This window comes from Ambystoma mexicanum, chromosome 7q, assembly GCF_040938575.1.
Source record: "Ambystoma mexicanum isolate Mex_15411 chromosome 7q, UKY_AmexF1_1, whole genome shotgun sequence".
Classification (NCBI taxonomy): domain Eukaryota; kingdom Metazoa; phylum Chordata; class Amphibia; order Caudata; family Ambystomatidae; genus Ambystoma; species Ambystoma mexicanum.
The window spans coordinates 1,043,683,678-1,043,711,043 of NC_090941.1; the positions used below are offsets into that span (position 1 = coordinate 1,043,683,678).

Below are 27,366 nucleotides of genomic sequence, written 5' to 3' on the forward strand. Positions count from 1 at the left end.
TCCTTTCAGTTTCCATGTGTATACTTACGGAATATTTCTCCTGTAGATACACAAGATATGTTTTTGGTTTCGGGACAGGAAAATTCCAGCTTGACTCCATAACCCTGATAGCTGGGAGTTGCAACGGCTCTATTGGGTGAGATGAAGACTTTAAATATATCCATCCATGTGAGATTAAATTATGGGATTTGAACCTGACACTAGAAGGGATCTCTGACTTTTATGGAGAGGGGAATGGACCTCATGGACATATAAAACAAGCAGACCTCCAAAAAATCCCCCTTAAAAACAAATAGGAGTTACCTTTGACTACTAGCCATCTCTGACTAGCCATAGTCAAGGTTCAACACTCTACAATTTTAACCAGTTGTGAAATCCAGAAAACGCAAATAAAAAAGTTATTGTTTATTTGGAAAACAACGTTGAAAATATATACCAGAATTGTGTGAAACCCTGAAGGCAAAACTCAGGAACCTGTAATAGTGGAGTAAACCCAAAAGAGAAGCAATAACAGAATAAATATAGCTCGGTACACCTTTCCAAACACGTATATAGGGCCAGAGCAATTGATTTATCCAGCAAGGAACACACGTGTCTTTCTACTTCCATCCAGAATGTTATTTGCCAGATCCTAAGGAGCTGTATTAAATATGTACTGTGAATAAGATTACCAGACCCACTCACCACCTCAAACTTTGTACAGATATCATGATATGCTTATCAATGGTTCCAGTATTGCAAAAATCAGAAGTATAGTGCTTTCAGAAGAGAAAAGAATGCATGTGGGGCAACACATATATTTTGTGTCAGAATGACTCAGGAAGTGAAGGGTGCCTCAGGGATTACACACACATCATGAATATGTAAAATATATTCTGGAAACTGGATTGAAAATGAGTTATGCTTAAAAGTAAATAACGGCTTACCATTTGGTAGTGAGGCTGAACAGACTGAGATATTTTCTAAAATTAACGCCGGATACAAAATGGGATCATAAAGCCAGGTGTGCAAAGCCCTGACTCATGCAGATAATGAATATTCTTTGGCAGCATTTTAATATAACATAAGCAAGTATGGAAGGATATATTTAGACTTTTTGGCAGGGAAAGAAAACATGATTGATGATAAATCAGACAAAGGCAAAGAAGGTACCAATTTGAACGGAGCATCTGTGTTAGTTGGCAGCAAACACATGAGCTTGTGAGGTTTTCCACTGTATGAGCGGCAAATTAAGTTTGACAGGACCTTGAGAAGCAGATAAGGACTGTTGTTTTAGCAGGAGTTAAAGGATGTGTAATTGTGTCCAGCTCGGCCTATAATAAGCGTATCAGTCTATGTGTCAGTCAGCCAGGGCTTGCCAAGAGTGACTAATGTGGGCTTTTTGAGTGACAAATAAGCCAAACAATTAAAGATAAGGAGGGCTTTTATTCTGGCTAGGAGAACCAATCAGATATGTATCTGAATTTGCATGAAAGTATTGCATCATTGAGAAGACCTATATAACCAAGCTGATTGCAGCAGCTTTGTATTCTTCCAGTGTGTATTTTTGCACTTGTATTAAGGATGACTGTGAACTTGTACCTGGGCATCTGTTCTTCCTTTGGTCCAGTCCCAGTGTCAGATTCCACAGATGTCAGAATACTTAAGAGGATGGAGAAGGAACTTCTTTACACATGGCAACCATACGGAGGGACCCTAAATACCTTTCAGGGACAAGAACCCAGGTTTATGCTGACATGCTGACAGAGATGATGAGATACCTAGGAGAGACTAGTGAGTTGTGGTATGTATTGTGGGGGACAGAGGCAAGGGATGACAAAATAATAAGACATGTTATGTATACAGGGAAAAGTAACGGGATAGTTTAGGAAACCAACAGGGTAGTTATAAGCGTAAACAAAGAGCGTTTTAAAGTGTAAACGAAGAGCATTTTAGGCCCGGAGAGTCCTGGTGCAAGGGGATTTTAGAAGAAGTCGTTACACACTTCAGTTGAAGTAATCTCGGCTAAGCAGAGGATAAATCCCTGTAAGATAGCGACTTAAAACCCTATTAGGGTATATTTAGGGGCAGAGATAAGAGAAAATTAGCACTGAGGTTTAAATGTAAAAGGGTTGACTAGTCTGTCTGTCTGCCTGTTAAGTGTCTGTTTTAAATTAAAGTGTCGAAGAGTGACAATGAGTTGTAGAAAGTTGACACAAAGTCAAGAGGTTAGATTATTTATTTAGGGATAGTGATTGACACCAATCCAAGGTAGGCAAGGATCAGTGAGATGCCAGAGGTTTGAGCAAGCCATTGATGGGTGAGCTCACATTTGTTTTGAGATGTTTTAAGGCTGTTGGTAAAATGAAAGAAAAGAAATGAAGTAAAAATTGTGACTATTTTGCACCCTTGAGGAAAGTGAGTTGAGGAAGCTAAAGGGTTAACTGATATATACTTGTACAGATAAGAGTCTTAGCAAGCCAAAAAGCTTTGCATGGTAAAAAACCACCAATCACATCATAGAAATGAAGACAAAAGCAAATAGCACATGAGGCAATTGTTTGCTGATTACAACTGTGTAGTTAAACAGGAACAAGTCATTAAAATGAGTTTTGAAGTAAAAACCGACCCTAGATTTCCTTCCCCCTTGAGAAAGTGAAGGGAATGTGATATATGACATGTTTTGAAAGTGAAACAACACAGAGATATAACCAATCCTGTATGGGGTGCACAGCGCGTAGCAGAAAAAAAGCTAGCGCTGACAGTGCACAATGATAATTTACGTTAAAACCCGCGCTGGTGGAAGAAGCCAGGGCTTCTTCCCAACGCTAAAAGATAAGATAAGATCATTAAATAAGTTGCAGGAATTCAAAGCTGCGGGGAGTTGTCAGAAAAAATTGCTTTTCAAGTCAAATCAGATGTGAACTAGTTTTACACGTAGAAAGAGCAAATATGTCTTGTATTGGCAAAAATGCATGTATATGTATTAAACAAATACAACAGAAAAATGAATGAAGATTTGTGGAAATGTGACCAACATTAGTAGGGATGGAGCTGATATGTGTATACGTTTGCAAGAAATATGTTTAATGGTTTATATGTGCAGTTTTGAAAAAATCCTTTTTTTTAGTATTACGTCTGGAAGCGAGCCGGAGCTGACCCTGACTATTATGGAAATATAGACTTGAACCAGTACTCATTAAATTAATGTGTCCTTTTATAATATATATATATATATATACATATATATATATATATATATATATATATATATATATATATATTTGATGTATGTGCTCTGAAGTAGGGATGCTCAATTATGGGTTGATTTGGTGAACACCCACTGGTAATTGACAAATGAGTACGATTTAAAATAAATGCTTTTTATCATGGCATTAGTGTGTGATTATTGAAAACAGATGCTGAGAAAAGAACTGGATTAGATTAATATATTGTGGGGTAATTAAACCCCTGGTTGTTTAATCAAGCAATGGTGTATATTTTGAAGAATGTGTTGATTTTTGACAGGAAAATTATATATGGTTGAACTTTATTTTAAATATACTGTTTTGAATGGGAGGCTGCTCCCAGTTATTGTATATATGTGTGAGTTGGAGAGACCCCGTTGAGTCACTGTCTAGGGTTACACAGGTCTCTTCCCATTTTAGGAGGTTGGTTGGTCATTTTTTGGCATTGGATACTTCTTTGTTGGGCATACACTGGATCACACCTGATTCGTTGATTTTAAGTTAGGCAAAGTAGCCGTTTCTTGTTGGTGATTGATGGGACATTTTTGACAGAGTATTGATCATAAGGCATGCATGGGCACAGATGAAGGAGCGGGGAAAGGTGTCTTCACTACAAGGTTTTCAGTGCACTATAAAAAGAAAGACAGATTGATAACAAAAGGCACAGGGGAGTGCTGTGATGGTAAGAACAGTGAGAACATTGTTAATCAAGGACGAAGAGAGAAGGCAAGGGATATGCACCACAATACAATGTAGAGTTGTGGGGATGTTATACATGCATATTTAGGCATGTGCACAAATGCCAGAGCAGATTGGACAGGCTTCAAGAGGGGAAACATTGTTTCCCCCACTACGAAAGTATAGCTATACAATATAGTGGCATTTGAAGAAGAAAAATGATGAATGTGTGTTATGCAGAATCCTGTGCAGTGCCCTTAGGGACCACTGCACATGATTAAGACTACAGGAGGCAATACGAGTTTTACTTTTGGTACAAGCCTGTACTACTATGCTAAAGTGGTAGCAGTAGCGGAGCAGCCAGGCTTATCTCAAGAGTATATGAGCAGTAGCAGAGATTACACAAAGGGACCACAATTACTGTGACTCAAGCAAACACTGACTCAAGGTTTCAGGTAAAAAATATAAGTACATTTATTTTTAAACCATTTGTTATAAACACAACACTTCTATTAAATTCAAAACCACACGTAAAATACACTACAACTAACCAATTCACTTTCTATGGTATAAATCAAGGTAAGTACCCTGTGTTTAAACGGACCGGTTTTATGAAACAAGACACGTTACCGTGAATACGATTGCGATCACTTTTTGACAGTTCGGTCTACTAAACAAACGCATATCCGCAGCAAGAAATGTTACTGGGGCAAAAACACACTTAGCACCTGAGATTCCCAGAGGGAGTTGGAGGCAAAAATCATAGGCAATATATCAATTAGGCAGACAGAATCGAACAACACTTATAGACAGGAATTCAAGAGTCAAAGGGCCGGAGCCAAAGTCAAGTGACACCGGGTGCCTGTTGTCGAGGATCACACAGTTGGACAGTTCACGATTCAACGTAGTCCAAAATACTTTGACATTATCAATGTTCGGAAGCAAAAGTTATAAGAAGGAGGGAAAAGTAAGGACAAGCCTTAAGGAAAAGAAATAGGGATTCACCCAAATTCCTCAAGCAGGACACATTACCTTTCTCAAAGAATGAAGCTGGTGCCACAGCAGTTGTTCCTGGTAGTTTCCTGCAGACCCACGATTCCTGGAGCTTCGGCATGAAGAAGGACGATGAGGGGGTCTGCACCACACAGGGATGAGGCCGGCAGCAGCGACAATTAATAAAAGGTGTGCTCCTTAAAAACAGGAGGCTATCCGGACCACTACAGCAGTGTGCAGCGATTTCGACCACAAAGGGATTCCTCTGACTGAAGAAGATGAGCTGGTTATCCCCACCAGGCTCAAGGGAAGAAGACTCCGGACTGGATCTTCTCTAAGTCGTTGAAGGGTAGATAGCTCAGGACTGCAGCAGGGCTTCACCGGTACGGGATAATTGCAGCAGTCGACCTCTCCTCCGCTTCTCTTCGGTTCCTTGTAGTTCCAGTGGCGACTCTCTGACTTCCAGTCCAAGAGACCTGCCTTTTTTGCGAAAATCCCCCTGTCACACAGCATGGCTGTCAAAAGACACCCAGGCGCCTAGAGGAGGGCTTCTTGGCAGAAGCCTGCCAAAAGACAGTGAACAAAGAAGGCAAACCTGGTTTGCCGTGCAAAGTAAAACACAAGAAGGAATTTACCAAAAAGAAATGGCGAATAAACCACACAGGAGCCAAAGGAAAAAGTATTTGGTTAAGCGGGTTTAAGTTCGAGGCTAATACAATAGCCTACAATACTACCACGTTTATATAAGATAACCGCGGTAGAAAAGTTTAGGGTAGATACCACTGCCACCAGCCAATTCTAAATGTTAAAAGAGCAAATCAATGCTCTAGGAGCTACATATAAAAAAGGGCTAAGAGTTAACCCTTCCTGTACTCCATGTAAGATGGGGTGTACTGGATCTGTGGTTAATTTGACTAACTAAAGTTAATGGCAACTTTACTCTTTTCTGGGGGACAGTAGTCATCCTCAGAAATGGAGTCGATGGGAAGTCTGAACGACATCCCTGTGTCACTGCACCCAAGGTACTGTGTAACACAAAAAAGAAGGGGGCCACTGAAGTGGTGTACTCCAGAGCCCACAATCATACAAACAGGTTAAAAAAACACATAGCAAAACATGGGTAAGAGTGGGGGAAAAGCTCACACTCTTACCAAGTGGAAAGAAATAACTCCAGAGATCCAGCAAAGCTGCTGAAGGACTCACTAGGTAAGGGAAATTGCCATGAAATGAGAATTCTCCCTAACAATGTGTCTAGAATCATACAATTGTGAAAGGTTGTTGCAGAGAATAAAAATGTACGTAAACGAGACAGTGGTATCAGCCACATGTAGAATATCAGGGGGTGATTGGTGCAGGGGGTTGACTAGGGTGCATGATGGTATCTTATTTGAACAGGAGTGTCTTAAGTTTTTTCCTAAAGCATGGATAGTTTGTTTCCAGTCTCAATGTCGAGGGCAGTTTGTTCCATTTTAGAACTGCTTTGGTCGTGAAAGCCCTACCTAGTCCCTTTGCCTTTTTTGCTGGCATCACTTGGAGGAGGCCTTTATTAGTCAATCTAAGATTGTGGCTTATGAGTGCAAATTACAGTAAATAGTGTATAAATGCAATAATGAATGACATTAAACTAAGCACAGTGAATATGTATGGGGAATAGCAAGAAAACATGAAACAAAAACACCTTTTTCGGAAAAATATTGGAAAAGCATGTATTGATGAACAAATTTGTATTTAGAATAAGGAAGCAGTGGATAATGAGGGGAAGTGCTTGCAAAGCGCACCAGGACCAATGACACACAGAATATGGACAAGGGGCATGATATATTTAAACAGTTGTATTGAGAAACCATTAGGTGAAAAGAGTATTTTTTATAGAAGCACACACATTGATTAATAAGATTTTCAAGAATAAGGAGTTCATTATTTGGATTTTTGTAAACATTTGTTTAAATAAAGTGTATTTCTGAATAAGTACAAGCAGGACTGGACACGGACAAAGAAGAATGAGTGAGGCTTGGCACAATTATTGAAGGAAGACATGGATTATTATTATAGGTGATGAATTGATATATTGGGGAACAATTAGAGATGATTAAGGTTAGAATCTCTGTCATGATATGCTTATAACGAGAGGGGTAGTGGCACACATGCACACACACATAAACACACACACAACATACACACATGCACATATGCACACACATACACACATGACATATGCATGCACGCCCACATGCATATACACATATGTACATGAACACACACATGTACACACACATGCACATGCATGCCCACACACACACACATATGCACACATGCACATGTGCAGGCACATACACATGCACACATTGTCTCGTGGAAGTACAGGCAATCAATGGATTGCAGGCTCAATGCAAACAAAAATACACATAGATAGTAAGAAAAAGGAATTCAATACTGCAGTAAGAACACACACACTCACACATATATACAGGATGCTTTCACTTTATATTAGGAATACCAGTTAGGGATATTATGTTTTGCTAAAATATTACATAAAAGAAGTTAGAATTTTTGAAGACTAAATAAAAGAGGATGAAGATCCGCTTGCTTACATTCAGGAGCACTGCACTTTTAATGTGCGCGAGCCTAGGTGATAAAAGCAGAGGCAGTATTTTAACACATTTTCTGTCAGGGTGTGCCTGGGCAGGTACAGAGGCACTTAAGAAGCAAATGGGAATGGAAGCGAAACTGTGACCTGAGACACAATTGACTATAGTGCATCACTGTCAGCTGTTACAGGAGAAGAATAAGAAGAAAGACAATGCTAGGAAAATTCAGGAAGCCAAGTTAGCTCAGAAAAACACTCTCAAAATATGCCATAGAAGGGGCGGTATTGACAAAGCAGAGAAGGGCTAGGAATACAGCAAACAGTAGGTGCATCACAGGCGAATAATCAGCATCCGATGGATCAAGGAGGAAAAGGGTTTATACCACAAAGTAGAGGAATAGGTTACAGAGGGAGGGGTGGATTTCAAAACACTCAAAGTTGGTTTCAGAAGGGCAGAATGAAAATCAGATTGTGCAAGGAGGATTTAAACAAGGAGGGGTAATTAGATGAAACCCTCCTATATGTTGGACATGTGGAATGACAGGGCACATAGTGCGCCCATGCGGGAGCCAATGATATGTACAAAATGGGCAAATCTCAAGAGGGAGGACAGCTTATCCTCCAGCATATAGCTCACAAACTGGGGAAGGGTTTGCCCAGGATCAGATATTGTATCAGATACAAGCGCTGAGAGTGCAACAGGTACAGCAGCTAGAGCAAGTGCAAATGCATTCACTACAGGGACAATTGCAGTGAGCCCCAATGCGGATTTAGCTATATACAAACACAGAACAAGTATTGGCACCCGGAATAGGAGGTGCCACTTTGGTAGGAGGAAATCCTCTCACAGGAACAGGGGTATGCGTGCACCCACAATAGCACAGCTTACATGACGACTTGATGTGTTCAGAACTATCAGAAATATTAGACCCCCAAAAGGAGCCAAGGGTTAAAGTGATGATAGGAGGTGAAATTTTTGCTTTGTTAGTAGACTCTGGAACTGCACGTCCATGAACAAAGGAGGAAAAGTATCCAATGATTGGAGTTGCTATGAATACTCAGGGGTTCTTTGGAGCCACATGTTGAGTTCCTTTTTTTTTCCTCTATGGGAGAGTGTAACATGAAAGGTCCTTTGTTATATTTGTGACAGATACCAGTTAGTATTTTAGGGAGGGATTTAACGACAAAACTTAACATGATGATTTTATTTAATTTAATGACAAAGAGATAGTGTGTTCCGCTCTTGGAATACACTATTGAAATGCAGCAAATTTGTATTGGCACTCACAGGGCAAGTGGCTATGTGAGATGTTCCGGTTGAGTTGGAGGTTGTTCCATTTATGGGGTGAGCATTCTATTAACATGGCTATCTGGGTTAGTGATGAAGATGGTGAGAATACCTGATGAATTTGTGTTCAAAATCATGGATACCTATGGAAAAGATGGGGGACAGACAATCCCTGAAGAATTAAATGCAGCCATAATACGAGGGGAAATGGCAATGCTCGAAGGAATGGATAATGAGGGTAGACCATGGATAGTTTTCAAAGAAGGGTCTAGGTGGACTGATATCAATTATGATGACATATTTAGAGAGGACTCAACAGATGAGGAAGTGGTGTTTTTGGGAACACCACATACTGGATAAAAATAGAAGGAAGGGGAAATCTCACAGCAAATGGCAATGAAGCGGCAGCGCTCAGCATATTTTCAGGAAGACTTGGAGAGAGTGCCAAGTGCCCTGTGAACCGTAGGCCCACATGACGTGGGTCCAATGAAAGGAATAGGGGAACAAAATAAAAAGGTACTCATATGTAAGTGATTATAAATATGTAAACAATTATAGGTTTGTGTTGTAATTAGACTAAATAATGAAAGGTAATCATAAATAAATACGGATAAAAGCGCAGAAGTAAAAAGTTCAAAACTAAAAGATTTGTAACGAGTTAGGGGGTGAAATAAATAAATACATTAAAAATGAATTAATGGATATTAAAGCAACAAAAAGCACAAGTTGATAGAAGGTGCAAATAAAGGAACATTGTGAGACAAGGGTGATAAGGGAAGGTATGGATAAGATATCCAGATTTGCACACAATAAGCACAATGGATGGTGCTGGGTATGATCGATTAGTGTAGTGCATTTTGAAACAAATAAAATATGATTACTGAAAGGCCAAAGGGAAATGGATGGCCAACATTGATCTGATAATATAAGAACATTTTTAATAGAACTACACCAAAGAACATATGAGAATAGGTAACCAAAACATTGTTTGTATGTATATGATGATGTCGATGTATGTTTTACAGATTAAAATGATTGTCATTTTTGAGCACGGGAGGAATATCTACATGGCCTTAGCAGAATATAGCAATTTAATGGGAAGAAACATTATATTATGACAAAGGTAAATATTAATAGACAAGTAGAAAATGAAAAGGTAAGTATCAGTTGACTCAGTAAGTGTGTGAACAAACGATATTGATCATTATTAGGAGTAAGAGGACCCAGGTGAGTACAGGAAAAAAAGACTTTGGATGGAAGGTGGAGTAATCTTTTTGGAATTCTGGTAACAGAGAAATGCCAAATAAGTATATTTGGCAAATGCATACAGTTTTAAGGATAGTCAAAACAATGTTTGCCTATATGTTGCACTCCCATGCATTTAATAGGAACAGTGCTGGGTTCCCATTAACAGGGGTAGGCAAGATTAGTATAGGTAGTGCAACAAAAAATGTTAATTGTCTCTCAACAGAATAAACACAGCCAAGAAACAAGACTGCAGTCCTGCACCATCAGGAGGAGGACTTCAAAAGTACAGAGAAAATGTTCAGCATAACAGAAAATATTAGCACAGGCCTGTCACTACACTTATGACAATTTGAACAAAAACTAAATGTGCACCAAACGATTTTGTGGACAGAAAAGTAGGCCTACATTTCAGTGGGCTGAGAGTGTCAAAAATGACCTCAGTAAACATTTGCTGATCAAATGTAAAGAGCATAGGTCCATCTTTAGGAAACGGATCGCTTTGACAACATAAATAAAATGGACTTTGCCTCTAATTCGGTTTTCTACAGGGATCAGAAACCCATACCAGCATCTTCTTCTACTGCCCCCGAGCTATGGATGCACCAAGAAGAACGAAGGGGAGCAATTGAAGAAAACACATCCTTTTTTTGACAAAATGTTTGAATTTGTTATGTTGTCTGTTTGACTTTTATTATTTTTAAGGAGACTGTATGAATCTGTGGGGAGAAGAGAGACAACCAGAGAGAAAAAGTTTCCTTTGCTATTAACATTGTTGAACAAAAAAAAGAGGCCCATGAAAAAATAGGGCAATGCCAGGAAAAAAAGCAAAGATCGATATGCTTTATGTCATAGCCACATTCAGCCAGTGTGTATTAAGTATAAGGTGACACTAAGATAAGTCGAAAAGAGAGAAGGAGCAGCCATCCTATTATATATAAGTAGAAATTGTTTTAGGTGGTAGGAATGCTTAAAGGAGGGACATTACTATTTTAAGGTTTGGGTTTGAGGAGGTAGTACTGATGATAAAGAAACACTTATTTTTCAAGATATGTATTCAGCTTTTATATTACAGATACCCGGGAGATACCTACACACCAGCTGATTGATAGCAACCGATTCTGTAAGCAGGAAGAAAAGCCCAGAATGAAAAGGGTTTTGAGGGACCCAGCCAGGTGTCCAGTTGCAACTACTTTTTGAAAATGTGTCCCTATGAGACACCCCATCATAGTGTTCCCCAGAAACAATCGAATGCCTCCCCACTGACTATCTTATTCAAATAAAAAGATTGAGAGTTTGAGTACTCTGCAATGTAAAAAAAACAAAGAAAATCAAAAGAACAGGCTTATGCATTTAAGGGGCCTGTGAACTTGCTGCAAAGAAGCCCAAAGGACAAGTAAACAAATGGACTAAGCGTAAAGAAGGTCCTTGGACGCAGAATAAGGAGAAAGAGATGAATCAGGTGGAATACTTGTCGACGGAAGACAAAGGGTGAAATTAAAAATGTGCATGGGGAAAAGGGAGGAAACAAGGAAGTGTCCTGGGGTGGGAGAAAGGAAAACGAATAAATGAAAGAAATGTTGCACGTGGATGGAACTGGAGAAAAATGGTCTGGTGTGTTCCCTCAAGGAATGATTTCTCCCAATTCTCGTAGTGGACGAAAGACAAATGTGCTTGTTGTGTATGTTATGTTTACTTTTAATTGGGTAATGGGTGTGGATTCCAGACAGCAGCAAATAAAGTTATTCTTGAGGATACATGTATAAAAGTTCAAAGAGGGCGAAATGTTGCAATGATCTTTTGGCAACACAAGATACATATATGTTTTAGATTAAGAGATTACAAAATGATCGAAGTAATTGTTCATTCCATAGAAATGTTTTTATGATACCTCCCATGTTGAGATAAATCACCACACTGAGGGAGGTGACTGAGACAGGGATTTATAGGTACATTGTATATGAGGAATGGGGGGCACCGGGTATAGTGGTTTTGTTTTGAACAGAGGTCTAATACTGACCAGAGGGGTGTGCATAAGTGTACCAGACCCCCTCGCACCCTCCAACTGAGTTACAGATAACATGATAGGCTGATCAATGGTTCCAGTATTGCAAAACTCAGAATTATAGTGCTTTTTCAAGATAAAAGTGGGGCGACAAATATTCTTAGGGTCAGAATGACTCAGGAAGTGAAGGGTGCTTGGGTATTACACGCACATCATGAATATGTAAAAATATATTCTGGAAACGGGATAGAAAATGAGTTATGCTCAAAAGTAAATAATGACTTACTGTTTGGTAGCGAGGCTGAACAGATTGAGATATTTTCTAAAATTGATGCCAGATACAAAATGGTGTTGTGAGACCAGGTGTGCAAAGCCCTGACTCATGCAGATAATTAATATTCTTTGTCAGCATTTTAATAAAAGATAAGCATGTCTGGAAGGATATTTTGAGAATTCTTAGCAGGGAATGCAGATATGATTGATGGTAAATCAGATAAAGGCAAGACAGGTACCAATTAGTACAGATCAGCTTTAGTTGGCAGCAAACAAATGAGCTCATGAGGTTTTCCACAGTATGAGCTGCCAATTAAGTTTGGCAGGTCCTCGAGAAGCAGATAAGGACGTTTTTTTTGGCAGGAGTTAAAGGATATGTTATTGTGTCTGGCTGGGCCCAAAGTAAGCTTATCAGTCTATGTGCCACATAGCCAGGGCTTGCCAAGAGTGACTAATGTAGGCTTTGTGAGTGACAAATAAGCCCACCAATCAAAGATAAGGAAAGATAAGGAGGGCTTTTTTTCTGGCTAAAAGAACCAATCAGATATGTATCTAGAATTTGCATGCATGTATTGCATCATTGAAAAGACCTATATTAACAAGCTGATTGCAGAAGCTCTGTGTGCTTCCAGTGTGTCTTTTTGAACTTGTATTAAAGATGACTGGGAACTTGTACCCGGGTGTCCGTTATTCCCCTGGTCCACTTGCAGTGTCCGAGTCCACAGATGTAATAATGCTTGAGGGGATGCAGAAGGACCGTCTTTACAACTTCCTAACAGGTCGTTAAGATGGCAAAAAATGCAAACATGCAGCCGATCCTCTGCTTTAACCAAGTTGCAAGGACAGGTGGGATGGTTAACACATGTGTCCGTGCTATTCCACGCTTTTGCTTGCAGGGCTAGAGGGAAATCGACTGGCCCTAAAATGAAACAGTTCACTTCATATTCAGGGATTATCAAACCAGTTAGTGTAATTATCAGCTTTGCAGCTAAGCTTCATTCCCAGACTTTGCTTGGTTAATATATTATTCTTTTCTCTTTCTAATCTTCAGATGTGTTGCCCTCTGAATAGGACTTAGTCAGTGTTGTCAAATCTATCGTCTTTGCTACATCATGTCAGAACACATCTGCAGGCAATTCAAAGATGTTAGTTGTTTTGAATATATTGTAGCCAAGGTCTATAGAACCCCACATCTGAAGCTATCAAGTCACACATAACTCTATGGGTTAGTTGAGTTGTGCCTTTCTTCTATATTCTAACCCATTGTTTTGTTTGTCTAAAATATATTAGGTCAGAAATGTGAGCTAAGTTAGATTTCAAGTGTAGAAGGAATGTAAGTGAGCCACTTCAGACCCCAGAAGAATATGCGTATGAATGCATTTTCCTTTTTTTGAATGATCAATGCAATCAAATATCCCCATACTTCAGTGCCATGTACTCCATTTGGTATAGATTTTGTCTAATAAATGGGCAAGATGGGATTCATTGTGAGACCACCTAATTCAGGTCCAAATATTACTGTTTCACCACTAACCTGAGCCAACTGCAGTCTCTATTTGGGGTCTTCACTTTAAGTTATCAGAGAAAGTAGCCTCTAAATAAGAACATCGCTTAACCAGGATGATTTGCTGCCTGTAGCAAAGATAGAGGGGCATTTGTTTCTGATCTGACTGAAACACGTTAAACTTGATTTTACTTGTTTTAGCAGCAGGTCACAGTGAGCCAAAAATGCTACATGCCCATTCATTAGGACCTGTACATCTTTTGGCATACACACGATCTGGACCACATAATCAGCATAGGCTAATATATTTATATTTTTCATTGTGATTTCTGGCAGTTAGTCAGTAGTTAGTTTATTTAGCTTACTGGAAAGAGAATTAACATAACGGCTCAATATTAATACAGCAAGTACAAAGCCTTGCCCAACCCCACGTGTTGACGGAAACCTGTCCGTAAGAGCATAAGCTTTTCCATAGCCAATGTTTGCTGTAAAATCATCATGGAGTGAAGCTAAAATGGACAAAAAAGAGCTCTGCTTTCACAGTTCATTCAGCTCTTTCCATAGTTTTTGTGAATTTACATGATTGTACACTGAACTTAAATCCATAAAACCTTGTAATGGGGCTATTGTACCAAATTGTACATTTGAACATTTTAAGCTTAATATTAAATAACTGTTTGATTATCCCTTCTCAATCAAAACATTGATACTGTTCTTTTCAAAAGATATTATCTAATTCATCCCAGTTCAGTATATTGTTTTAAACTATTTTACCAAACCATTTTGCAGAGGAATTATTTGAAGATATTGTCAAAATAATTGCATTACTCCAACTTGCGGGCATGAAACGACAAAATTGCAGCAAACGTTTTTAAAAAAGGACCCAATTAACAGGATTATATTTCAAGATTCCTATTGGTATCCTATCTAACCTCCAGCCTTTCACATTAGCCATTGAGAATAAAGCTGACTGTGATGCATTACATGAAACCATAGCATGATACTAGATTCCCATTCTACTACCTCGTTAATTCCAATTACAGACCTTTCGGGTAGAACATTTTTGATACAATTTCAAATTGTATTGCTCACTGTGACATTTTACCCAATCAGACAGAGAAGGTTTCATAGCCTTAGATATATTTAAAACCTGGGTTATCCTTAAATCATATGATATAATGTTCCAGTCTTGAATTTTGCTCTTATTGCACACAGCTTCTTCCAGTTTTCACCATTTCCCACCCCTCCAGAAAAGTCTTTCGTGAATTATTCCCATTGTATAATTCTTTCTTAGGTTTCCACCTTTATTATGATCCCTGGCTTATCTTGAAAGGCTTTCAGAAACAGTCACGTTAACTGTATGCACTCCAAATCGTTGGTGTGCATGGTATTGAAAATGTGATATTCAACTGTTCTTTGTTGCAAACTCCCCAGACACTGTCATAATGCTTTGAAAGGCTTTCACCATTTCTATTTACTGCACAGGGTCACCTAAACAGGTTTCACTATCAGGTAATGCTGACTTGATACTTATATTAGAAATGAGTTCTTAGTTAACATATTCCCACCTCAATGACTCATACTTATAAAAGTTTCTATTATTAGCTTAATTTGTCCCATAACTGATCGACTTGTTAATAGAAGAGGATTGTGATCACTTTCTATCCTTTGATCAATGTAAAGGTTTTGAATAATGTGACAATCTGTTGCCTCAACTATGAAGTAATTTATAACTGAAGTACTTCTACTGATATGGAAGGTATAATATTTTTGGGAACCGAGGGGAATCTACAGATTGAGGGATAATACACTTAGAAATGCCATATATATTTCCACTGACTTGTTAGTTGAAGGATATTTCATCACAGCATTAGACATTTTATGATTGTTATCTTCTTCCATGCTGAGGTGTTCAACACCAGAATAGTTTCCGATATTTGATTAAAATCTCACGAATAAGGAAGAATTAATTCCTTATCTGTTTTGACTAAAAGTTAAGAAGTATACTTAGTATTATTTTATTAGTATTAGTATATTCAAGAGGGACATAATGGAAGGACCCAGATTACTAAAATTGTAAGAATAATACAAAACACAAGATGCAAACTTCTACCATCATCCAAAGTCAATGAGGCTGTGATCAGTGTATCCTTTAATATTCACACTAGCTATAATCATAAAACTAAGTGTGATATAAATTACCAGCCCACCCTTATTTCTCCCACTATTAATTTTTTGCCAGAGAGTAATAAAGATCAAAGCCTATATATATATGACCTAAATTATATTCCATTTAAGCAACAGGGCAGTAATAACAAAGGTGGGATCGACTTGAAGTGGGATCAGTGGTATTACACTTTTTGAAGAAGACACACCTTGAATGGGAGGGTTGTGAGCTCCTGTCTGAATTGCATGCAAGTAGATGTAAGTCTAATATTGTGAGTAGGAGGTTCTGCATCCTTGGGGCATTCATCAAAAAGGCGTTCTTTTTATTTTTGGCATTTTTCCAGCTGTGAACACGCTGTGGCTTCTTGTGGAGCATTGACCACCAACGATAGAAGCAATGCCATCTGGTTACGAGGAAGCATGCAAGGAGACTGGTTTCTATATGATGCAACTGGTCTTAAAGTCCATGCACGGTGTAGGAGCAACTAATGTAGTCCATCCAATGTGAGCAAAATGTGCACACATTTGCAGAGGCCTTGTTGGCATTGATGACCCTTCTCAGAAGTGCTACAGTGGAGGTGGGTAGGATGGTACCATGGGTGAGGAAGGGCTTGATTTTCCACAAAGAAATTGCTAGTTTCAAGATGCCTAGGATTTCTCTGTTATGTGCATTCTGAAATAGAGACTGCATTCAATGTGGAATCCCAGGCACTTGGCACATGGTGCCAACTGTGAGGTGAAGCGTTAAAGGTTCATGGTGGACCGCCAAATCTGTTTCTGCGTGTGCTCATTGTAATGGAGACGATAAGGAATTATGTCCTCCTGGTTAATGCAACTTTGAGAAAGGCTTATATCGAGTGGATATCACTGATGAAGGATACTTTAAGGTAGATTTGAGAATCACTTGCGTATTCATATATTCGTTTTGGTTGGCAAAGAGGGTTACCTGTGGCTCCATCTAGAGGTTTAAGATCAAGGAAGAGATGATGGATCTTTGTTGTGCTGCACACCTAACAAGTAGTGGGGTTCATTTGGAGGTATACATTTGGATAAACTGATGTTGGTCTTTAGGAATGAGGTGAATCACTCATGAAAGATCTAATCAATTCCTGTGTGCTCGTGTAGTATGTCAATTAGAGCATAATTATCCACTTTGTTGAAGTAGTTGGAGAGAACAAGAAGTGGATAAGTGCATAATCTACCACTTTGATGGTGGTAGTCTCTGTGCTGAATTTTGGTCTGAATCCACATTGGTAGCTCTCTACACGGCAATTGGTGTTGATGTGTGCTTGAACCTGAGTGGCTACATCTCCTCCAAGGATCTTGCCTAGAAAGTTCAGGTTTGTGATGGTGCAACTGTTGTGGATGTCATTTAAATCCAATGTGGTGTTTTACCAGCAGGATTATTTCCCAGTTTTGAGTATAGTGGGACATACGTTGATTGATGCATTAACAACATTGATAATGAAGTGCTTCTGTGGCGTGTGTCTTGAGGATGGCCCACAGGATGTCATCAGAGTAGGAAGTATCTTTGAGGGATGCAAGGGTGTTATTCAGGAACCCTGGAAAAAAGAGTTTTGAAGCTGGTCCATTATGTGTTCTTTGCACAGCAGGATGAGCGGTGGGTTGCAATGTGGTTTGCTTCTATGTGTCTATGTGGATCTGCCTGATCTTGTCAATGAATAAGCTGTTGATAATGGTACATTTTCCAGTGGAACGGTGGATTGTAGGGTTAGGAAGAGGTTTGATGCTCTGTTTGAAACTATCCTCTAAATCTAGCCCTCATGCTGTATGATGGCTGACCTTCTCAATCTTCTGACCCACACTTGCTCCTGCACAGATGCACCTCTGACAACATGCAGGATTCAGTTTTCTGCTCCACTGATTTGTACTGTCCCTGTTTCTCCACAGGACTAACAATTGCTTTGTTCCTTATTTCCTTCTCCTCCCATAACCACTCTCCTGCCAGCTCTTATCCTCTCTTAAATTTGACTCCTCTCTCAGAATCTGTGAGAGCATCCTTCAACCTCTAAGTTTCCCTCGTTCCTCTAGGCAGGCACTCCACACAGGTTTGTTCTCTTCATGTCAATATCCAAGCTTGCCCCTGTTTTTCATCGATAAGTGTTGCCATGGGGAGAGGCACCAATGAACTCTGCTGATATATCTGATGTCCATAGAATGTGCCAAGAAACTGTCCTAAGTATGGATGAAGTGTTATTCACATGTAATGAACATTAATGTGAATCGCACTGAAGCATCTTGACTCCTGCAACTGAGCAACATTTTCATGTGTATATTTATGCAATAATACCTAAAATAATGTATTTGTTTAACAATTGTATATTGCAGGTCATTTCAAATGGATGTGGTTATGTCAAAGGTTGACTCCAACAGCTCACGTGTTCCATCCTTACTGTTGATGGGATTTCTTGGAACTGATGACATTAACATATGGATTTCCATCCCTTTGTGTTTATTCTATTTGCTCGCCCTTGGTGGCAATGGCCTGATTGTATTTCTCATAAAGACAGACAGCCGGCTTGGGGAGCCCATGTACCTGTTCCTTTTAATGCTTTCGGCCACTGATGTGGGCATGAACCTGACTACACTCCCTACAGTGCTCAGTGTGCTCTGGCTTGACTCACGAAATATCAATTTCTATGCTTGCCTGACCCAGATGTACTTTATCCATTCGCTCACCTCTATGGGATCTGCCATTTTGGTTGCCATGGCCTTCGACCGCTATCTGGCAGTATGTAACCCTCTGAGGTACGTGGCCATCTTGAATCCAATGGTAGCAAAAATAGAAATGGCGGCTGTAGTCAGAGGGGTGTGCATAATGATCCCACAACCTTTTTTCCTCAGCAGCTTTCTGTATTGTGAAAACAACAAGCTCTACCATCCATTTTGCTTCTTTCCCGACGTGATGAAGCTTGCCTGCACCGACACAACCATCGGTAGCAGCTACGGCTTGTTCGTGGTTGCCTTTACATTCTGCCTCGACGCCATAATGATCCTTTTTTCATACTTGATGATTCTAAAGACCGTCCTGAGTATTGCGTCCAAGGAGGAATGCCTCAAGGCACTCAGCACCTGCGTGAGCCACATCTGTGTGGTGCTGATCTTCTACATCCCCTTGATTGGCCTGACCTTCGCGCAGAGGTATGCCAAGAGCGCACCGCCTCTCCTGCCCGTCTTCATGGGTCTTGCCTACATTTTCATCCCACCAGTCCTGAACCCAATGATATACAGCTTGAAAACAAGGCAGATCCAGAAAGCACTCAAGAAACATTTCTGGGTAGAAACAAGAAGACAACGGAAAGTTGACAAGGATTCCATGGCTGAAGCCATCTGCGCAGTAAATCCACTCGAATTATCAAACTAAAATGTATTCTTTTGACTGTGCTACCGCGCTGCAAAAAAAGGATTTCAAGCGGTAGTCAGAGAGGTAGAATGGGACACGGAAACATTTGGATGAGGGTGAAATTGGTGAAGAATGGTCTTTTCTGGAGACAATTGTGTCCCGTGACAATGAAGAGCATGAGGATGACAAATTGGTGTCAGTAGAAAATCTGCTGAGGGCTGTTTCATGTAACTCTGTAAATAATGTATCACCCCTCAACTAACTGTATCTATTATTGTTGAGGACGTTGTATATACGTAACCATGTAAACAACTGTAAGATTACTTGTAAGAAAAGCACCCAGACGCCTTTGGGCTTGGCGCGCTATATAAGCAACAAAATAAATAAATTAACACAGAACCAAACTCCCCTGCAGAAAACGTTTGCACCAGTGGTTGTCAGGCTGTGCGAGATTCAAAACAGATCATTGGCATTCCTAGACAATGGACTGGAACATGTTAAAGAATTAGAACATGTCAGCATGTTACAATGAACATATAAGCATTCTTTACAACTGCTGCACTGCACCAGTGGACACTCATGACATCACAACGCACCAATCACCCCTTACATGCCCTTTCTCACAGAGACAAGGCTAAGAGCCAGCCACAGTCCTATCATCCTGACGTGGTTCCAATATACTAATTCATCCATTGCACAGCTAGCCTACACCAAAAAGGTGGGGGCATTGCCATAACATAAACAGATTCACTCACACTTATCAACCCACATATCCACGACAAATATCCTTTGGAAACCCCTGTGCTCAGCTGCTCCCCTACCACCCCCTTCTCCAAATTCATTAAACCTAATGTTACACCCATCACACAACACCAACTTCCACACTGAATTGTTTCACTTCACCATCAACAATCACACTGCCTCCAAAAGCAACATCTTCTTGGCAATTCCAACCCAGGTAGTTCCCACCCAGACAACACCCCATACTGAACAGTATCATCCATTTTCCCGCTATGACCCTCTATGACCTCACCCAATAGATCATCTCCCCCACCCAACTAGCTGGCAACACTCTTCAATGTCTAATTTCTTGCACAAATTCAGTTTCTGTACAAAATAGAATCTGTGTATCATGGTCAGACATCCATGCCATCCCCTACATGCTCGCTCTGTCACGCAATATGCCCCCTCCTGCCACACATCCCCATGCCCTGATGCTAAATCAAATGCATCACAAGCACAGCGGTTGCACTACCCATACCACCCCCCACAAACCTGCCCCTTCTTAGACATAACAATTACATACCCACAATCACCCACACAGTCAACCAAATAGCCCCCCTCAAAATACACAAAAGAAATCCATGGCTGCAAGCCATGGTTCAACAATTCCCTCCACAACATCATACAACAAACCAGATGACAAGACAAATCCTAGCAAGAATCCCTTGCCCACTTCCCCTACCAGGCCATCACTCAAAGGACCTCATTACGAGCATGGCACTAGCCGTGCCTGTAGGGCAGGCATGGCTACCGCCATGTTCGCTACCGGCAACGCCTCCCATGATTGGGCAATAACCAACCCATTACGAGATAAATGGGCCGGTAATTGCCCATTCGCGGGTGGTGGTAATGCCGGGCTCCCGATCCCCATTCTGCCGCATAGGGCAGAATGGGGGTGGGGAGCATGGTTGCACCGGCACCGTTTATAATGGTGCCGGTGCAATCACGAATTCTGCTCGTGGGTGCCGCACAACCCGTCAGGTAAGACCTGGTGGGCTGTCAGGAACCCACGAGCAGAACTCGTAATGCTGCGGTCCCGTATGAACAGTGCCTGTGCCGTACCGGCACCGTTCATACCGTGACCACCACATTTAAAATGAGGCCGAAAGACTGTTGTTCCAACTACAAGGTGGCACTATGCATCTCCACAGCTGGCCCTACCTGCAAGAGCTCTACCTGTCCCCAATCGCATAACGAAACCTTGTAGCATCATCAAGTCCCTCTCAAAACCACCATCCACCCCTAGCACACCCTCTTCCACCTCAGTCTGCAACTCCCTCATGGATTACTTTATCTCCAAAATACAAAACATCAGAGAAGCCCTCCCATGCACAGTCCATCTTTCATCCCCAATCCCAGACCCTACAATGAGTGGGATATATTCCACCCCCATCAGCCAACACATCCTCAATACCCTTGCCCTCAAAACAAATCCAGCACACGTTTTGCCCCAACCCTCAGAACAGTCCAAATCACCACCTGCTTAAGAAACCATCCCTTGGCCCCTAACTCCCAGAACACTACCATAACACACACTCTTGCTACAGCATGCTAGACTCATGAAACTTTTTGTCACAACTCCAACAGCACATCAACACAAACAACTGCCTCAATCCATTCCAAACAGGGTCCATCCCAGCCACAAAACCAAGGCTGCAACCCTTCACATCTTGGATGAACTCCACAGCACCACTGACAGACAGCCCTTCTAGTCCACCTCAACCTAGCTCCAGCTTTCAGCACCATCGACCACACCACCCTCCTGAACATCATGCTCTACAGGATGAAATGCTCAGCCACTGTTCTCACCTGGTTTACATCCTTCCTCACTGTAACAGCACAAACATAGTCTGCAGCCACCCTAACGATCACATCCCACCCGGCCAAATACAGAGTACCACAGGAAAACTCATTTAATCCATTTTCATTCTATATGTTGAATCCCTTCAAAAGACATTGAACACCCACAACATTACTTACTAGCAAAGTAGCTGAAAGGCGTGCTTTTTGCTTCGTATGAGGAATTGGTATGTTATGCATAACTTCATCAACGTTTTCTTGAGACGGCTCAAGAGAACTCTCAAATTTAGCTATTACACTGTGAAACCACCTGCATGATGAAACCTAGGACATATCTCCAGATCTGCGTTCTCTGCACTGGACAAATATCACTGCAGCCGAACAACATCAAAGCCTACGGTTTGTATACATTACACCACGTCTGTGGACACGGGCCGCAGGCACGGCCATACGCTAGCATACAGCGACTGCCAACTAAAAGAAATTCGGTATAGCTGGCCATACATCAACTCTTTTCAACATAGTACCCTATTGCAGACCTTTAACAGCGCGTACCCACGTGCCTGACCACTTTAGGCCACTTAGTCGAGCCTAGCCACCCACCTAAGTCTTAGATGCTCACACATCACCTAATCTAAAATTCTTAGAACCTCCATCACATTGACTATGTGTGATCACTGAGGGCCTTCCAACCGCAAAGCTCATTGAGCCATACAAATGGGGAAAGAGCACTATATAAATGACCCAATACAATACAATACAACCCAAGACTGAGAGCTCCCACCGATGCAACAAGCAACCACATACACATGCCACCCATTCAAAGGAAGAGATAAACCTTTTCCCAAAAATGTGATCGAGTGATAATGTTATTTGTAGTGTGAATTATCCGGAGCCTCCAACTCACGGATATGCTTTAACAAGAGTTGTCTTAGGTTTGCATTAATGGAACAGTATTGATCATTTTTGTTTCATGTGGCCTGAGTTTTTCTTAATGAAACGTATAGACTCAATCGAGATACTACAAATAAAAACCATCACTTAGAGCTCCAGCCCGCATATACATTATAAAAATCTACCGTAAGGTAAGCAGTTTAAGACATTAAGAAATGTTCTCCTACAACTATTTACAAAAGAGAGATTCTAAATAGAATGTTTCTATAATCTTGTTCCCAAATAGGCAAATGTACACAGGGTTACCACACTTATCAAGGAAGATCCTTTTGAGAATGTTATGGACCCCTCATGATTTGAACCACCTGTAGTACTTACCTTTATAACATTAAGGTAAGCACTTTTCCTTTCAAAAAAGGAGAGCGTTGAATCGTGCTAAAAACTAAGGTATACAAGTTTTACAGTCCCCTCCGTTTATGTACCTTATCTACAGGTTGACTCGATAATTTTCTCCGGCCACCCAAAAGCTCCCTACTCATTCAGGGACCAGACCCACTAAGGACTGTACCCACAAGTTAAAACAAGTAATGAATAGACCCGTTCTTCAATGCAGAAAATTTAGTCTATGAGGTATGATAGCATTTATAGCTTACCCTCTGTATTTGTATGCTTTAGCAACAGTTGAACCATACAGGATCTAATGCACCAAGAAGAACTGTACTTAACCAGTATAGTGACTGTGACACCTCTCCTGATGAAGGTTCTACAATCGCTGCAAGAACTGAAATGCGTCGAGCGAATAGTCCTAGTAATAGTATAACTAGGATGTATTGGAGAAACAGAAATGAATAGTGTTCAATTCAAGAGAATCAAAACAAATTCCGAATTTGTGTAAACCATCAATGAATTACCATATAGGGTCTTCCCCCTCTCTCTTTGAGACAAAGAGAAGTGTTTGTCACTAAGACTATTACTTTTTATGATAGTTTTTATAATTGATCTATTGTGTTATGCACTACTTAATAATTGTATATTGCATGAATTGTAATGTTTTCTTCTGTTTTTAAAAAATAGAATTAATTTCTAAATAAAATGTATGATATTTTGTTAAAATCGTATCTTGGTTAAACTGTTGATCTATCTACCTAATGGTATACCTGAACCTCTGTGTGATGCACCACTGTCCATTTCTACCATCCACTCCGCTTTATCCAATCTGCAACCGCCTCATTAAACCAATAACCTCCAAAGCAAACATAAACTAATCAAATGCACATCAACCCTCACAAAAAGCATTCACATACCCATATCTCACACAGCATGCGCACACACACACGCACGCACACACACACACACATGCATGCACACAGACATGCACAAATACATACACATACATACATATACATACACAAACACACACATACATAGCTCCTCCCAATCGTCCTGTTCATTAACCGCAGATTGGTATACACATGGCAACTCTATATATGGGACGGCACCATGCACTATAAACGATACTCTTTATTCATTTTGGAGAATTGGCCTATCCACATCAATGAGCTACAGCGTCACCCATCAACCATGCCCTCACAAAGGTGTTCATGGCTTAATCATCATTTAAATTGTGTCTCAAATGTATCTCACTCATTCTACTCTCCACGCATCCTTTAACTGCCAGTCAGTGCATCACACATATGCAATTGATCGCATCCACCCTGATTCACAGCTTCCTTACAACAGGTATTTCCTTGAGGCGTTCACAAATCTCATTGCATCCATAACCTTTGAAAGCACTGACAGAGCATATCATATTGATATTAACTTTCCTGACAATCCTTCCACTGGATCCATGAAGCACACCCATACATATGACCTCCTCCCTTAACTTTACCACCCACAAAACATGTCCACACTCTACCGCTGTATTATTTGGAACAAAGCCTTCCAGCCACATGTTATCTTATCTGACTTGATAGCATCACACGTACTATTCCTCGAGTCACAAAGTGCAACATAAACTCTGCATACAAAGGTCTGAGCAAGCCTGGAAAAGTCAAGGCCATATCCATCACAAACACTTACTTGACAAACTGTGACAGGCACTGGTGACACACCACTCAATCATGTCTGTGAACATGGGACCTTTTCTTAACCATCGCCTCTCCACACTCAGCAAATTCACAGGCCTCCCTGCACATCTCCACACCAAAATGATCAAGCCAAACCCACTGCACTCGGCGACACAATAGGGCACAACGTTTGCAAAGTTGAAAACAACTAGCACTCCTCAAAGACCCTGACATCTTCATTTTGTTTTAAAATTCAACCAAATGTAGCATGGAGGCATGGAATCATCAAACGAACATCTGTCTATGACATCAATACCAACTAGGAGCAAAGCTATGCAGACCTCCTTCTATCATGAATCATTCAGTACTCAATGGTCCACCAGCACTAATATCCACATGTCATAGCATTGCCCACGCCAAGTCTAACTCATGCAGACCACTCATCCTTCCATGAAATGTTGCTACTGGGTGGACCTTGTAGCCCCGATGTGCAATACCAAAGTAAATGCCTGCCTACTCATCTCTGAATTACCCTCTGAAACCATCTCTCATCTGCCTTCTAGCTAACATGTTTCCCTTTCCTCTAATCTGCCTCTGTCCCTCACATTTTCTGCCTCCACTCTAGCACTTCATCCATCATGGTCATATCTCTAAAACAGCTGGATGTACCGCCTACGTGCACTTCAAGATTTCTAATTCTTGTCCTTAATCTTTGTAAGTCCACCCACTTATTGTCTTTCATTTGCTCCCCTCCACAACCTTGTCAGAATTTCACTCGAACTCACCCCATTGTAAGAAGCTCACTGTTTCCCGTCAAATCTGCTTTTGTATCTATGGTATGTTCTGTTGTAATCAAAAGAGCATTGTTCCTTCCTGTATATAAATAAATAAAATAATACATAAATATGCATTCTACACTCAGCACCCTACCCTACATTCCAGCAAAGGAACTTGCTCCACTGTGGGTCCAGTATATGTAAAACCTCACTCTTTAAATGTATCACGCATTCATATTCACACCTTCCTGGGCATCACATACATTCACTAGAAAATGTCCCAGCTCTCTCATTCTTTGTGAAACCTCATGTAACGTCTCCTTATACAAGAAACCCCTATGGGGTATCTCCTTTTTTAAGACAAGATTTTGAAAAACGCACCAGTGGTCGGCCATCAGGATCAAAGGGGTGCAACATCAACAGTGTTACCAAAAAGGTCCCCAAGCCAGCTACGTAACAGAGACTGAAATAATGCAGCTTGATTAGGGTTCCCTCTATTCTAATCCATACTTTAAGGCTTTGTCCTTTCACAAGTTTTGTGTCTTTATCCTCTTTCATCCAAGTTGTAGTCCTTTTCCCGGTTTGGGTTGATTTGGTTGAATACATTTCCTCGTAGGAGATTGTCTTTTGTTTGTCAGGTTCATTTTGCTGCATACATATGTAGGGGAGACCCCCCCACAGGATCCCCCTCTAAACCTCCTACCTTAATTATTCTACTAAACCCACCCCACACATATATATGTGACAAAATGCATTGCAAAAAACACGACAAATTCTCCTTTGAGGAAATGTAATGCAAAGTAATTTACCAATACCCTTATCCCAGTCATTAAGATCTACCTTTGCTCCCCATCCCAAACCACAAAAAGTCTAGGTCCCTATTCACTATATACACAACCATTGTCACAAGAAACTAGACTAAGTACCCCATAAACGTTTGCTCATTGGATGCACCTTCACCCTGTCCAGCGCACACATGATGAAAATGGGGATCGCAATAACAATCAAGGAAAAGAGGTTGCCTTCTCCTTTTTGCAAACACTCTAAGGACGAAGCTGAAACTACAACCTCTTTGCTGGATAATCTTACCTTCCCTGTATACCTTCAGAAACGAGCAAACACTTTCCTTGATCTTCCATCTCCCTCTTGCATCTGGATCTTCACTTTAACACCACCCTATATCCTGCTTACCTCTTTATTGCACCTATTCAAAAGACGGTAAATTACTCATTTGATTAACTGTATAGGTCAGTCACCCCGTTCATTTAGAATTTACTTTGAAGGCAAATCAGACTGACGCCACGCTATACTAACATCCAAAGTTAGGAAGACTGTAAGGGTGTCCGTAATTACACTCACACCAGAATCAATAAACCCCTCTAGCGAAATAAGGCAAAAAGGCGATCATGTAAGGATAACAAGTTTAATCTTACAAAATGAGGGTGCTAGCAAAGCACTCTGCTGCCTGAATGGTCTTCTTTTGTCCCTCTTCTGTTCCTTGCTTTCCAAAGTGGTCTCAAGCAGGGGTTTATCTAGTCCTGGCTTGCCATGGTGCTGTCACTGGAGCTGGATCATGACTTCAGCCAAATCCATCCTTCTTCCATAATAGGGATGCTCAAAATTCTTCTTTCTTCATTGTCAGCGGACATTGCTTTCCATGTGCAAACATTTTTCAGTTATTCTATCCATATTCCACTCATTCTGCTCACGTTTA

At 40.6% G+C, this 27,366-nt stretch overlaps 1 protein-coding gene across 1 annotated transcript; it reads left to right on the forward strand.

Annotated features, from left to right (window-relative positions):
- The first annotated feature begins 18,337 nt into the window (after positions 1-18,337).
- Positions 18,338-19,351, forward strand: LOC138528121 (olfactory receptor 51G2-like). Its single transcript, XM_069639574.1, has one exon. It carries the CDS (start codon positions 18,338-18,340, stop codon positions 19,349-19,351), a length of 1,014 nt encoding a protein of 337 aa, XP_069495675.1.
- The last annotated feature ends 8,015 nt before the right edge of the window (positions 19,352-27,366 follow it).

What these genes read in the sequence shown, in the direction of transcription:
- LOC138528121 (XM_069639574.1), top strand. Translation starts at nt 18,338, where the DNA reads ATGTCAAAGGTTGACTCCAACAGCTCACGTGTTCCATCCTTACTGTTG.